The 16,124-nt window shown below is 29.5% G+C and overlaps 1 protein-coding gene across 1 annotated transcript; it reads right to left on the bottom strand.

Moving 5' to 3' along the window:
* Positions 1–5,807: 5,807 nt before the first annotated feature.
* On the bottom strand, positions 5,808–16,112 carry LOC126845913 (tyrosine-protein kinase Abl). Its single transcript, XM_050584941.1, has 13 exons — positions 15,672–16,112; positions 13,267–13,521; positions 12,786–13,087; positions 12,449–12,721; positions 9,937–10,021; positions 9,687–9,864; positions 9,441–9,612; positions 9,207–9,319; positions 8,968–9,110; positions 8,790–8,891; positions 8,595–8,724; positions 8,086–8,210; positions 5,808–8,018 (listed from the first exon to the last, which is right to left on the bottom strand). The coding sequence occupies exons 1-13, from the start codon at positions 15,805–15,807 to the stop codon at positions 6,508–6,510; spliced, it is 3,525 nt and encodes a 1,174-aa protein (XP_050440898.1). The 5' UTR covers positions 15,808–16,112; the 3' UTR covers positions 5,808–6,507.
* Between the last annotated feature and the right edge of the window lie 12 nt (positions 16,113–16,124).

Raw genomic sequence — 16,124 nt, 5'->3', positions numbered from 1 at the left:
TAGATTTCTAAAGGCTGAATAATATTGATAGATTTTTTTTTTTTTTTGAGGAGGGGGAGGGCTTGCTATACATACATGGCATATGACCGTGGCAGATAATGGAACATCTTGTACAACGCTGACCGACTAACTAGCAAACGTATTAGTTATTCGATTAAGATAATCATTGAAACCGTTCTGGGTAATATAAATTCAACAACTTCTCAACTATGCCGTTATGTATTGAGATTCGCCGATAAGTCAGACGAGAACGGGATTTTCGAACTCGCCTAACATCCGTATAATGACCGTACTATAAAGAACCAACCACTCGATGTTATCGCCACAAACTATAGTGATGCTATACAGTAACCATAGTTACGAATGCGTTGTTCTTGTCTTCGGTCCAATTCGATAAAATTAAAAAACTTTCCATTTCGATGCAATAGCAATCATAAAAGTATATTAAATATCTTTATACTTCGATGGTCTACAAAATACAGTCAAAATTTGTTAAAAAACACGTCATATATAAATATCTACTTTGTAAACATAATAAATTATGTACCATCGAGCATACGCCGTTACATAATATTATTATTCAATTAAATTCCATAGAGTTATCGTTTTATTATATAATATGTAATATGTCAGACCATACCCTAAAACAAATTGCATGACTTAATTTGTTTTGTAATTTACATTTAAAAAAACGTTCTTGAAATAATGGATTTGTGGGTTGAGATATGACCTATGGGTCTTCAGTACCTTTTAAAACAAGTACATTTTAATTGGGACCCGAATACTATTTGTAAACGTTTGTGATAGGCAATCTTAAAAAACGGGCGCCGGTCGGGTGCACAATTCAAATTTGTGTGCAATAAATAAGAATAGAATGTTTTAAAAATTCATAATATGCAAAAAAATATTACCATTTTTGAAATTCATATGTTTATGAGTGTAATTCAAGTTTGAAGCTTGCTCAGCTATTTTTGGATGAATAAGAACATACGGATGGATAAATTCCTGCCTTATTTGGCTATTAATAACCTTGAGATGGTATATATGATATTAACTGTGTAAATTAACTATGAAATTAAGCTTGAACATTGAGTACAGTTTAACAACATCAAAATTGTTGGTTAAACTATACTCAAATGTAAAAAGCCAAACCGGCGAGAACGGTCATTAGCTGTTGTGTTAACGGTTGCAAATGTATATCCAGTATTAAAATTTCACCGGATCTGCCAAAGTGGAACAACCAACGTCCAACGCAGCTGTTAATATTTTCTTTGTGCAACTCACTTTTTTTTTATAGGTGCACAAAAAAAAAATAAACTTATACACCTTTAAATTTTAATTAAAAAAGAGTACAAACAAAAACAATTTTGTCGCTGTCACGGCGGCACGTTCTCGTTTTAATTTTTCGCTCACCGTTGGTCTTCGCGGTCTTCACACCTTCTGCTTACAGTGGCCAAACTATAGCGGGTAAGTTGGCAAAATGAGACTTTAATCCCACAAAAATCATATGGTACATAAATGGCCAAAAGTAATGATTAGCAAAAATTTGTACAAAAATGCAATATTTAAAAGTATAAAAAAAAGTTTACCCCTTTCCCTACAAAATTTAGCTAGTTTTTTTTTAAGTGGTATCACTATGTATGATGATGTTTGTGTAGTGCATAAAACGCATGGTGGAGGTTTGTTTGCTTTAGTAGAAAAATGAACTTAGGTATAATATCTTTCATGACTTTCAAGGCAAACAGCATATGAATTGTCTGTGGGGTAAGCTTTTCGGACCGCATACGTACCAGAGGTACTCGCTGGTCTTGTAAAGCACATCTCGCACATTCATCATACACGTTTCTACAAACAGTCAAGACATAGACACCTAAGTCCACTATTATACATAACAAATATATGGAAGTAGTGTATGTGAAAGAATTGGTGAACAAGTTTAACTCTGTGTGTTGATAACAAAAAAATATTGTGCGAAATTATGCAAACCGAGTAATAAAGTATTTGGTGCAAGATTTTTAGGGTTATAGTAGTATAGGAAGTATGATGAGGTATTTTCAAAAAAAGAAAGAACAATTTAAGAAACGTTAGTCAAATAAAGGGCTGGAAAGTCATTAGTGATGTTTAAGTAAACAACAAAGAAGTATGAAGACTTATAGAAATTTTTAAAAATAAAATAATGGAACACATAGAGGAAATCAATTGAAGAAAAAACCAGAAACTTGATGAAAATAAGACTTATAAAATAGAACATTGACATCAAAAAAAGAGATATAAAAGATGAAAACACAAATGAGACAATACAAACTATATTTTAGCGAGTTTTATAATGTTGAATTTTTGAACAACGTAGTTGAGGAAACTGAGTAAAATATTGGAATAATAAATACAATTGAAAAGTGCAATGCAATTTATAAATTTTATGGATCCCGGTATAATTTGGTTTAACACTCAGACTGCATTTAGCCATTTAGGTATTAATTAATTTGTTGTTCACGGAAACGGCTTTTGACTAGTCTGGAGGTAAGCTTTTCGGACCAGATACAGTCCTATTAAGCACGTCTCACAGGTTCATCGTACACGCTTCTATGAATATTTAAAAATATACATTGGGGAAAAAATTAAAAAGCCCATATTTGATTCCAGCATAGTCCGGTCTATAACATCGAAAGCCAGCCGAACTTGAGCGTCAGTCGTTCAAGACATCCGGCTCCTGTGCAAGAGTCAGTTTTTCAGTCTAAAAATTAGTAAACTAAAAATCACAGAAAATAATTTAGTACAAAAAAATCACAAAACATTTTAAATAAATGTTTACCTTGGTAAATAGACCAAATTTTAGATAAATACACCATAATATTTTTGTCAATTGTATATATCTTAATAGAAAATTGAATCCGTTTAAAATCAGATTTAGCCATATATTTTTTAATACCTTTTGAAATATGAAGTAAAATTAAAATCTGGACTGGTGTAATTCGAGTCCCGTTACTAAATTATAATAATATTTCCAAGTTGCCTTTCCATCTTGTTTCTTCTGAAGACTATGGCTTGTAATTTGTCATTTGATGATTTCATACCTCCGTAGCTTTCTTTCCAACCTTCTGGTTATTATAGTAATTATTGTTACAACCACTGAGATTGATCATTACTCTAATTATTGTACTTATCATTCTTCATCATCCGCCGATCCGTTAAAGTACTCTCAGTCCTCAACTAAAATTATAATTATCGGCAAATTATTTATTATTACCTGTTTGTTGTAGTGCTATTGCGCTACGTTACTATTTTAGTCTAGCTTGCTATTCCAATTTCCCTATCCAAACTTTTTTTAGATATTTTAATAATAGACAGTAAGCTGAAAGTGATGATGATAAGTGATAACATTCACTGTTTTAATATCGTATACATTTAAATTTCCACAATGGTCAAAGAAAAACAGATTCTGTGTAGCAGGTATATTCAGGTAAGAATAATATTTATAAACGTTGCTGTGGCAGCTGTAATATTTGATTAAAAAAAAAACTAGCTACCAAAAAAGAATCCTTATTTTTGTACTACCCTAACTAAAATATATCCTTTGTTTTAGTTTAAAAACTAAGATTTTGCGAAAAATCGTCTGTCGAGGAAACGATTAAAAAGATATGTTATAATTGTGTTTATTTGTAGAAAAAAATTAGTTAATTAAATTAAATAAAACTAGGTAACATCGTCGCATTGTCTTCTATGACGTTCCAGCGCCGGTAATAGAGACAATCCTAATAAATATTAAATAACAATAGTAATAATGTTTTAAAAATGTCAATTGTAATAACAATAATAATGTACCGCTACATATACGCCGCACAGATGTTTAGGTAATAACTTCTTTTAGTCTCTTCTATTCTTTCTGGTCTAGTTTCTGGTTTCAATTAAGTAATTTAAAAAAAAAACGTTCAACAATTTTCCAATCGCGTCTTTACACGATAAAAACTAACAACTTTTCAAAACTAAAACAAAATGTTGATTTGTCACCGATTGTGTTACTAAAATATCACATAATAATTTACTTAGCAACCGTCAAAATTGTATTTCAGCTAAAAAAAACAATTTATTTATTATCTTTGAAATAGCACGTAAAAACGTGTTTTATATCAAAATAATTAATATTTATTGAACGGTTGTAAAATGAACGATTATGAAAATGTGTATTGTGTGTAAGGTAAACAAAAAACACATTTGTATAGATGGTCGGATTATACATATTCATTAGGGTGGTTCTTGTATTTTGGGTGAAATATGAAATTTGATTTTGACAATCTCGCATTCCATCCTAATTGTTTGAATTTTGTCTGTGTAAAAAAAGTTTGAAATCGAAAGAATGGGATACTATAAAATCGATTTTATAATCTCATTGTCTGGTATTCTAAAACCGATTGTAATAAAAATGTAAAATTATTATCATCGATTTAACTCAACTACGAGATTGATATTTTAAATTTACAAAAATTGCGTTATTTTTTTTACCGAAATTTCAGCTAGATATACTGAGTTTCCAATTAATTAGCATTTCAGTTTAAGTAGTATAAAAATTAAGTGAATAATTCCAAAAACCATTTTTTTAATTTCTTATTTTTATGGATTAATATAAAATAATACAAAAAGAATAAAATTTTAAAAAGTTCGGTCTTAAAAAATTATTACAGGCCTAGCAAAGAAAATCAGTATAGATAAATTAGGAATTTCGTTAGGACTACTCCAAATCAAATTGGTATATTAATCGAATAATTTTTTTTAGTACCCAATTAATAAATTCCTATAAAACCTCAAATAAAAAACAAACAATTAAAAGTTCTATTAATGATTTTGATATTTATAAAAATTACATTTATTTCTAATCGTAACATTATCAATAGTGTTTAGAGCTACTATACTTATATATTTTTTTTTCTATTAAATAATAAATTATTGGTTTTTATAATAAAAATAATGTTATATAATATTTATTTATTTTTATTTTTCACATTAATATTATTACAATAAACATAAAAAATGAGACAATGGTGTCAAAAGTCATCGGAGAACAATATAATACCGCAAGAATAGTAAAACATAATAGATTATAATATTATAATAATAATTTAGTAGTTATAATGTGCATTAAGGGACTTGTATAAAATAGCTACTTCTATATACTACTATTTTACTACATATAAAGACTAGATCAGTATTCTATTATGATTTGTTTTTTTTCATATATGTATATATATATTATAATATAATAAATGTATTTATTATAACTATATAAATAAAAGAACATAGACAAGTTATTATTATTTAAATATTGTACATTGTTGCGATTTAATATCATGCGCTGCAACGCTATACAATTCAATAAACTTATACCAGTGGACAAAATAATATCAGTCTTTACATTATATATATTTTTGTTTAATTTAAATAACATTCTACTTTCGTTTTTGCTGTGGTTAAGTAATGAATACGATAATATGTTACGGTCGTTAATGTTCAAAAAAATTCTAAATTGTATCGACACACACTTTATGTTGCTAATGGAAAAAAAGTGAGAAAAAATACCATAAAACAATAATTAATTATATAAAAACAACTTTTTTTATGAAAAAAAAAAAAATTATACATTAGAGAAACACAGGAGTTTTAAATTGCTTGTTAAAATATTTATTTTGGTTCACTCAAGGGTATAATGTTTGATAAATACACATAATAACAAAATATTGAGCAAAACAATAGGGGCAGTAGTATTTACTGTTAAGAGTAGGTATTTAATTTAAAAAAAAAAAAAAGTAAAAAACACACACACATGTAAATAAGTAGAATGGAACCGTATTAAAAATAAAATGTACGTATCATACACAATAATTGCACAAATTAATGTTTGTCAAAACGACATTAAGTAGACGTTGTATAACAATATTTTGGTACCGTTTTGAGAATTCAAGAAAGATATTATTGGAGAACATTTTTTTTTTTTTTAACAATATAATAAGCTGTTCTTGTTGAATATTGGCTTTGAAAATATATTATGATTTAAATGTAGGACGACAAATCTTGTGCATCATTGTTCGCCTACTAGATAAAATTATTAACTTAAAAATTAATTTTACTATAAAGTGGACGTCAATAAAACATATACTTAAAGCCAGAGAATGTATGTGCATTTTAAAAATCTAAATACCTTCTCGATAAACCCTATTTTCTATTGTACACACAAGTATAATCATTTATGTAATTAATGAATTGTCAAATTTCCTAATTCTTTTTTTCATAACATTTTTAGTCTAAAAACAAATTGCCAATCGATATTACCAACATCTCGCTTATATGCACAATATATAAATAATATATGTATAATAATAATAATAATAATAATTTAAAAAGATTTCTCTGTACAGTCAAAATTATAGTAATAAATATAGATATAATATATGTGTATTATATAAATCTTAAAAGGAATGTGACACACAATGTACCCGTTGTTGTTGATGTTCAGTTTTATCTTTGAATTATATTCAAAATATCTTTTAAAGTGTTATCTAGTGTCTGGAATATGGTGGAGGGATCAGTTTGTTGTCGTCCTCCGCCGGCAGACCGCATTTGTCTAGACTGAGATTCTAGTTTGTTGAGTAGTTCCCGAAGATGAAACCTGAGATTTGGTGGTGCTGCTGAATCGGCATAATTCAGACAAGACGAATGAAAACCACCAACCTTGTCGGAGAGTGCTAACCAGCCAGCCGAAGTGACTGTTGGCGCTGTACGTAAAGTTTTCAAACTGTTCTCTACAGCTTGCCACTGATCTACTAAATTGGATGGCGCACCAGGCGTAGCATATATCGCATTCGATTTGGTTGGCTTGGCCGGTTTAAGTGGCACAATAGGCTTATCTTCGTGAGGTGGCCAGATACGCCTTTCTTTATTTGTTTCTGGAGGACTCTCGCCTTCCCACAATTTTTTCAAGCTACTAATACTGCCCGTGCTTCGTCTTTTATCATCGCCTTCCTCTGGATAATTATTGTCACACTCAACAGTCTCGTTTTCTTTTTTTCCTTCAATTTTCACTTTTTTTAACTGCGATTTGATTTCTGCTATGTTGTTGTCGATTCGGTCATCTTTACGTTCAATGTTGATTTTCCTGAGGTTAGTTTTGAAATCAACAGGTGACCCGGGCTTTTCGTCTTTGCTTTTTTTATCACCAGCGTATTTCAGTTCCATCATTTCTTTCATTATATCCGGTACGAGACTTTTTACATCTCTTGAGTCTTCATCCGAACTCGGAGTCAGATCGATATTTTTCTTTGGTAATATAGGGGACGGTTCTACCGAAGTTTCTTTTTCAGTCAATGGTCTGTTGTCTTTACGGACAGCAGTTTTCAGTCTAGCGGGTTCTGATTTAGCACTGTTACAAGAATCAGTGGATGGTTCTCTATGCCTAAGACTTACCCCGAATCTAAACGTAGATTGTTCTTCTTGATCTAAATCTTCAGGTGGAGGCGGGGGAGGGAACTCTAAATCTGCTAAATTCGGAGGCGGAGGCTGAGCACGGAGAGTCCGCGGAGAAGAAGGTTGGAAGTTAGTCGATGAATTACTTCTAGTCATGTTACCTGGCTGTTGAAATGGTCGACGCAGAGGAGCATTGACACGTTGATTCGGAAGAGGTTTTGTATTTACTTCAATGTTTTCGCCATTGCCGTGCCTTAAAGACTCTAAGTAAGCTCCGATCCGCGCTCCTTTTGGTAAAGTACCATACCGATTGATAGCACGTTTAACATTTTGTACCTCTAAAGCAGCCACTTTAGGAGTGTCTGAATTTCCTGTGTCTCTTTGGTATAACGGATGAGCAGCTTGATGTTTGGATGTCTTTTTGGTCAAGGATCCGCGATGAACGCGATTTAACGGCGGTATGTGAGAACATTCATTTTCAACTTCAGTGGGCTCAGCACTTTCTTCGCTAGCTCCATCGCTATCAACCAGGCCACCGACTACATTATGAAGATCTTTATTTATTCCTACAACAAAATAAAAATTTAAGAAATTCTAACAAACTATGCTGAATATTAATTAATTTTTACAAACCGTTTGGGGCGATATTATCCTCAGAAAAAGGTTGAGGAGGAAGTGACATAGCCGCTTCATTTTGATCTGCCAACACCGGACCACCATAGTGAGAATCTCTAAATGAACTACACGATGATAGTAAACTAAAAACAAATTATAAGTATTATATAATAACAATAGTCCGCTTAATTTTTAAAAAAACTAGTTAGGGAAGTTGTATAAAATTGAATTTATATATTTTAACAATATAGCATTAAGTAAAAATAAACTTTGCTTTAACTCCGTTACAATATATTAGTTTTTGGCAGTTTGAGTTTTGATTTGTTTAAGAAAGTTTTTGTTTTGCTGCCTTATTAATTTCTGTACACATTTAATTTCGCCCATCTCTGTATGAGAGTTGTGTTAAAAACTCGTACATATTTTTATATGCGGTTTGCATAGAACATGTTTTTTTGTTTAATTTTTATCAATAAAAATATACTTTTTTCTTATACAACTTTCTTAAAATGGCTATTTATTATTAGTACCTAGTACGCTTGGGAGGAGCTGGGGCTGTTTTGCCACGTTTATTGGTTGGCCGCCGTAACTGCACAAGACTACCTTTGACTAGCGGCGCCCCAAATGTCGATAAATTACGCTCAACTTGTGAAATTGTTTCTAAAAATATGTATTATTATTTAAAGGCATACTTATATTTTATTTAAAAATACAACTAAAATTACCATTTGATTCCGAAGATACTCCCAAAGTATTGGAACTGATTCCATGAGACCTTTTATGAGACAACTGAGGCGTTAAACTTCCTTGCAACTGTTTTTCTACTTCTAAAAACACCAATAACCGATTTAATAAATATGTATTTTTAATAACCTTTGTCTTTAATGTTTAAATCAAATTTACCCTCAATTATATTTGATTCTTGAAACATATTTTCTAAAGCGTGATGAATTTCTTTAAACGATGGTCTCTCGTTTGGAGACCATTGCCAACATTGTTTCATCAAGTGATAAATATTTGGCGGACAACCAGGTGGACAATCCATTCTAAAATATTATAATATTAATTTAATTAATTAATTAAATAAAATAGTTAATAAAGTTAGTACATTTCATTTAAATTTGTATTGTTATAAAATATACCTGTATCCTTTTTCTAGCATATGATAAACATCGGTTAAATCAACACCTGGGTACGGTGACATCCCATAAGTAGCTATTTCCCATAATAAGACACCAAATGCCCATACGTCTGACTGTGAGCAGAAAATAATATTGTTAGAAAAGTTATAAAGATAAACTAGTTTTTAAAAAAGCTATCAAATTAAATACAACAATAAATGGTGTATGTAGTAAATAAGATTGAGAAAAACATACTTTAGTTGAAAATTTATTATAAGCTAAGCCTTCTGGAGCTGTCCATTTAATTGGAAATTTAGCACCCGCATGTGCTGTATAAGTATCATCCCTCATTAACCGTGCTAAACCGAAATCTGCAACTTTGACAAGATGATTTTCTCCAACAAGACAATTTCGTGCGGCTAAATCTCTGCAAAAAAATTTAATATTATATTTAGTGTCTGAAATAAAAAAGAACAATAGAAATTGTTTTTATCCAATTACCTATGGATAAACATTCTGCTTTCCAAGTAACTCATTGCACTGGCTATCTGTGTGGCCATATACATTAGAACAACTGCATTTATGTTTTCGCGGCTATCCGATCTCAAGTAGTCCAACAGATTACCTTTGCTCATAAACTCGGTGATTATGTAAAATGGAGGTTCTCTCGTACAAACACCTAAATAGTACATTTTAAATTATGAATATATTAATTTTTATACCTAAAAAAAAATACAATAGTTAATAATACCTAAAAGTTGAACTAAATTTGGATGTTTCATCTCTTTCATGATGGAAGCTTCTTCTAAAAAATCCTTAAGGGCCATTGTGTCCTCCTGTAAAATTATTGAAAAATATAAAAAAATAAATAAATACAAATTTTAATCTTAACATTATATTTTAAATAATAAAAACTAATAATATATCAGGTATAATTTTTTTTTTATTAACCTTTTTACTACTTTTAAGAATACAAATTTAAGGTATTATAATTTTATGCCCACAACAAGAACAGCTGTACTCCATTTTTGTGCGATTTTAAGTTACTACCATCTGTCATGGCATTATAATACAGGATTATTTATTTTTTCCTCTACCTTCTTATGAAAACTTTAGTATCTTAAGCACTCCAACAACGAAAACAAATTACCGACAATAAAGAGTATGTTAAGTAAAAATAAACTATGCCAACAAAAAAATGTAACGACCATATTTGTACCCATGAACAAAGGGCTATATAAAAACTAAAACTTTTAATTCCAGTAAAAAGTTTTTTACTGTGTTACGATGTTTATAAACTAGAAATAATTATTTGTCTTGAAAAATTAAAACTTTATAATTAAGTGTCTGGTAATGGTGTTTACACACATATATAAAAAAACTGAGTAAAAATATAAATTTGATTAGGCATTCATTTTATTCACCTTAAAAAATTCAAGAAAGTGAGATACAACTTTTTTTGTTAGGAGTGTCGATGATACTATTTGAATTTTTTAAACATGCTATTAAATATTAAAAATATATAAGTTATCAATAATTAATGTAAAATTATAAAAAGACATAATATTGTTTTAAAAATTATGTACAAAAGACTTGTATACATTTTTTTTAAATATTTAATTCTATAATTCAAGCTTGGGCAATCCGTTTTATTTAAATAACAAACTATCTAGAAAAAACTTAGCAACTTATGGTATTATATAATAAAGAAATTAAAATTTAAAACCCTTAACCATACAAATAATACACATTCTATGTATACGTATTTCCACAACAACGTTGTCATCATCAGCGCTAAGGGCAAACTGAGACCGATTACAGGTAAATACTTCCTTATATATATACACAGCACAGTCATACCAAGTATGATGTCATGCTGGAAATGATGACTCATGGTCAACACATTTTATCAATATTAATAAAATGTTTTTTAATGGACTCAAGTCCAAGTTTAACAAATTGTTTCTATTTTTTAACATTTCTATTGCCTCCCTAATGATAAGTTATTTTGAGTTATTTACATTTTTTAGTAATTTTACAGATTTGATGCTATGATTAGTATCTAATAAATGTTCCGCAACAGGAGATTTTTGTACTTCTTGGTTTTTAATATTCCATATGTGTTCTTTAAACCTAACCGCAATATTTCGTTTTGACTAATCTACGTAGCATTTATCACATTCTTTACGTTGTATTTTATAAATCCAGGATTTTTTATCTTTGGTACTACCTAATAGAGATTTTAAGTTATTACTTGTTTATGCAGTTAGAGTTATACCATAATTTTGAAAAATTTTGTTAACCCCCTTGAAATACCTGGAAAATAAACCATACCCGATCTTATAATTTATTCATTGTCCCTCCTACTAAGCGTTCTGGCTGTTTTAAATTCCCTTGACCACTTATGCTTATTAACTAATATAAAAATCAAATTTGCATCATACCCATTAAATTGAGTTATTTCAGTTATTAAAATAGTGTTTTAAATCATTTTTAATTTATTCAAATACAATTTTATTAAACAATTTTTTTGGATTTATGGTCAAATAAAAATAAAAAAATAGTATTCATTATTTGAGTTTTTTTTTAAAAACATTTTATTTTTTATAACTGAAGGTTTAGTCCGTACCCCCCATACTATACATATTACAGTATCAAAGAAAAACAAAATATTTATCAATGAGTTTGATAGTGTTCCATGCTTAAATTTACGATAAGAAAATTATGGGAAACGTTACGATTCTTAAAATAGGTTTCAATTGGTTAATAGCATCATATTCCACAAAAAAAAAAGGAAAATTGAAAAAATAGTCAATTTGTAATTTGGACCTAATATACAATTGTTTTTTTTTTTATGATAATAAAATGGTTAGTATTTGAGTTAATAATTTGAATTATCGATGATTTACAATTAGGTTGTACACTTCTAGTCATTTTTAATGAATGTCCTGAATAATACTAATACAATTTTAAATTATCAAAAAAAAATTAAACACTTGAAATAACCAGTAACTGATGTATCGAAGAGATAAATGGTTTAAATTTATCTGATCCCTTCTAGATTTAAGCTACAATTTACAGCGTGATTTATAAAAATCTCCAATTTAGTTAACTAGTTACTAACTATTAACAAGTAGCCACATAATAGTGTCACTTATAATAATTATACCCAGCTAAACATAATGACATAAACATATAAGTGATAATTTTGTAGACATAAAATAACAATTTAGATTACGAATAAAAATTAAATTTAATCTAACCTTTAATGTTTTTACCGCAACAGTCATATTATAACGTTTCCAAACAGCTTCATAAACATCACCGTATTGGCCGCCACCTAATTTATGTCTCATGACTATATCTGTTCGATTGATTTCCCATTCATCCGGTTCTGGACTAAGTGCAAACACAGTCGGCTTATTGTGTTTGGGCGCTGGGTATAAAAGTTGAGTTATGAGACCATCTGAGTGTATTGAATGATGGTGAACTAATTCAGCAAGGGTATTAAAACGGCTTTCAGTAGTTACATAAACCTATATATTATAAATAAAATTATTAAATACAATGTGTTTTCATTATTAAAATTTAAATGTTAACCTTTCCATCAGAAGTGTCTTCATTTATGCGATAATGGTAAACTCGCCCTTCGTATCGCAATGAGATAGATCGCTGGCCTGGGGAACTTTCACTTTCTCGTACTAAAAAACTACCATTAATACCTGAACTCAACAAGTATTCAGCGGCGTTTCGTGAAATTGGCCCGTGATACCACGAATGTTTTTCCAAGGAGTTGACAGGAGTAACATAATTGGATGGTACCCAGCCAACATGACCAGGTGAAGCGTGCGCTTCACACCATTCTCCACTTTTGTTGTAAGATAAAATTCGAACTTGTTCACCTAAAATACATAAACGTTTTATTTGTAACCTTCTTTTACAATAAATAGCAAAACATAGTAAATTATATTACGAAGTAAATAAAATATACAGAATTAAGTCTAAAATACAAACAATCACCAACAACTTTCGACTTATCCAAATTAAATTAGACACATAAATTTAAAAAACCTTTAATCACCTTTTTTTAAGCTAAGTTGATTATCACCACCTGCTTGAAAATCATATAAAGCCACAAACAATTGTGGATCGTCATCTTCTTGTGATTGTAGTAAGTTTTCTTTAGACGTCCATCTGATTGAGGACTCTAAGTTACTGGATGTTGCTCCACCGCCTGAGCCCCCGGAGCTTCCCCCGCCAGAAGGAATAGACCCTGGGGGATCACCGTCGGGTAGGTCAGGTATATGAGGTAGAGGTCGACTTTGCAACAGTGCTTCTACAAAAACAAACAAATAATGTACTAATATTAAAATTTTTCTTTATTCCTAAAATATTATAATAATATTAGTCCACACAACTAAAATATCAGTACCATTACCATTCTTTACTTTTTCTTAACCCTGTCCCTGCAAAATAGATACCTACTGTTTTTTCTATTATTGGGGGCATCTCCTAAGCTACCTCTTATAAAATAATCAATAACTTGTCATAACTAGTTACTTTATTTATCAATGATCAGAGTAATTTAAATAAATTGTTTTTTTATAAAGTGCTGCTTGTGGTTGTTTAACGAGATAGTAAAATAAAAATAACCATTCTCTGTCGCCAATAGTACATAATATTGTACATGTGTCGATTAATGACAGTAAAAATATATATTTAAAGCAAACAATGGTATCTTAGCCACCTCATCAGCAGTACTATGCTGCATCAATTGTCAACAATTCCAAATTTCTCTTGAGCCTTTAAATTTTAACTGGTATTCCGTTTGACCCACATAACATTTGATTTTCCAAGATAAATATAAAATAAAACATATGATGTCATTAAAAGTAATTTTCAAAATCCATAATTTACACATTTACAAAACTAAATATTTACTTTTTCTCAATCACATCTATACAATTTATAACAGGAGATTTTAATATCTCTGAATTTGAAAAATATTTTATAATGAGAAATTATATCAATATATTTATTACTTTGTGTCATAAAATAGTTTTCGGTGTATACTGGAAAACTGGGATTCAGCATATAAACAATTTTTCCCAGTAAGCTATTTTTTTTAATATTAATTACAAACTCATTTTCTGATTTTATAAATAATAATATGATTAAATAAAGTGATGAGAATCAAAAGGGTACAATTGAAATTTTTCACAAACCTATACGGATCTTGTAGTATTAGTCAATTTAAATTTTTACTATCAGTATTTGTTTGAAATTTGTCATTAATTATTGTAAGTAATATTGAAAGAAAATTAGAACTCATTGAAAATATCTTCAATTGCCTGTAAAATATGTAAAAATCACTTATGTCCTATTGGTTTTTACGACTTAGATTCAAGTCGACTAAATTTAAATGTAAATTATTAATATTGATAAACCATAAAAATCAAAATAATATAATAAAATAATTTCATTCATCGTGTAGCTTAACATGCCTTGAAGACCCATCACTTCCATCATGACATGGTTTCTAGACGAATTCGCTATCTAGGATGGGTCGTCAGAATAAAATTAATTAATAGTAAATAATAACATTAAAATTTAATATTGGCACAGTAATTTATTAATTTAGATTATGGCTAATAAGATAGTAATTATTTTTATGTGAAAGATAATTTGGTATTTAATTCGTTATTAAAAACAAGTAATAAATAATCGAGGGTATTAGGCAAATGTGAATTGTGAATTGGTTTTTTGTATGATTTGAAATATTTTTTTAGAAAATGACTGAATCAACAAAAAAATATTTACTAGGTTGCAAAAAACTATTAAATAAAAACAACTTTTTATAAAAAATAAATGTTTAATTGTTTCAATATATTAGATATTCTTAAGTATCACCATTATATACCATTTAAGATTCAAAAATTGCTATCAAAAAAACTAATTTTGGAGAGGGGAAAACACATAGAAAACTATGAAAAATTGAGATCAGTGTATAAAAACAATATGAAAAAAAAAATGTACTTCTTATTAACCGTATGAGATATTAAGTGGTTCACGATAAAATGATCACCCTGTACAAAAACCCGAACATGCCATTTATAATATTTATTTTATTAATTAAAATAGATCTCTAATAATACCACGGCTAAATGTTTACAATATTTTACTTTAATTAAACTATGCTTTAAAACAACTTATTACTAATTAGTACACCTAACTATGAGGAGAAAACTCATTGACAATGTTACTGCATTGTAACTACTCGTCTCGACAATTTGCAGGCAAAATCTTGATAAATAATTTTATTTTATCAAACAAGCCAAAAACATATTTCAACGGGAACAAAAAATCTTCAGTAAATATTGGTAATGATATACAAATGTATATAGTATCTCAGATAAGACGTATACGTTGTTAAGTGTAAGATCTCAAGTTTGAACACAGAAATAAACCAAACAATAATTGACTTACCACTGTGTTCAGTGAAGATATTTAGTCCTTGGTTTTTGCCTTCTTTAGCTGTGACAAACCGTGGTTTTGATCGAGTACTTCGTACAGTCAATGAGCCTGAAGACAGAGCACGGTCTTTCGTCTGCTGGGCACCCATGACTTAAGACCATCACCCTACAACCGAGTTGAATTCACAAATCCAGCAGACAAACATAGGGGAAGACCTCCAAGATGGGACAGGCTGTGTTTGCAAACCGCTACGCGTACATACATAGCGCATACAAGGAAGACAACAATACGGCCATCAGTTAAACTTAACAACAAATTCATAAAAATAACATTGTAATCAAAGTAAATAATAATTAGAAAAAATTTAATGAGGTATAATGTATGTAATTATATATACGGTGAAGTGTCTGTAATTTTCTTCTCCAGTTTCTCGCTTATCACTTATCAGCAGGCATAGTGGAAGAA

The sequence above is a fragment of the Adelges cooleyi genome, unplaced genomic scaffold (genome assembly GCF_023614345.1).
Source record: "Adelges cooleyi isolate 19-005CV unplaced genomic scaffold, UGA_ACOO_1.1 ACOO_flye_CR_arks_rails_tigmint_CR_PRNA_8, whole genome shotgun sequence".
Classification (NCBI taxonomy): Eukaryota; Metazoa; Arthropoda; class Insecta; order Hemiptera; family Adelgidae; genus Adelges; species Adelges cooleyi.
The sequence above is the reverse complement of the archived record's forward strand: the minus strand, read 5'-3'. Positions and strand labels throughout refer to the sequence as shown.

Bases quoted from the DNA above. Each gene is read 5' to 3' on its own strand.
- LOC126845913 (XM_050584941.1), bottom strand. From the start codon at position 15,807: ATGGGTGCCCAGCAGACGAAAGACCGTGCTCTGTCTTCAGGCTCATTG. The intron at 10,022-12,448 runs GTTAGATTAAAT...ATAATTTTACAG, and splicing joins TTGCGGTAAAAACATTAAAG to GAGGACACAATGGCCCTTAA. The intron at 8,892-8,967 runs GTAAATTTGATT...TGGTGTTTTTAG, and splicing joins AGAATCAAATATAATTGAGG to AAGTAGAAAAACAGTTGCAA.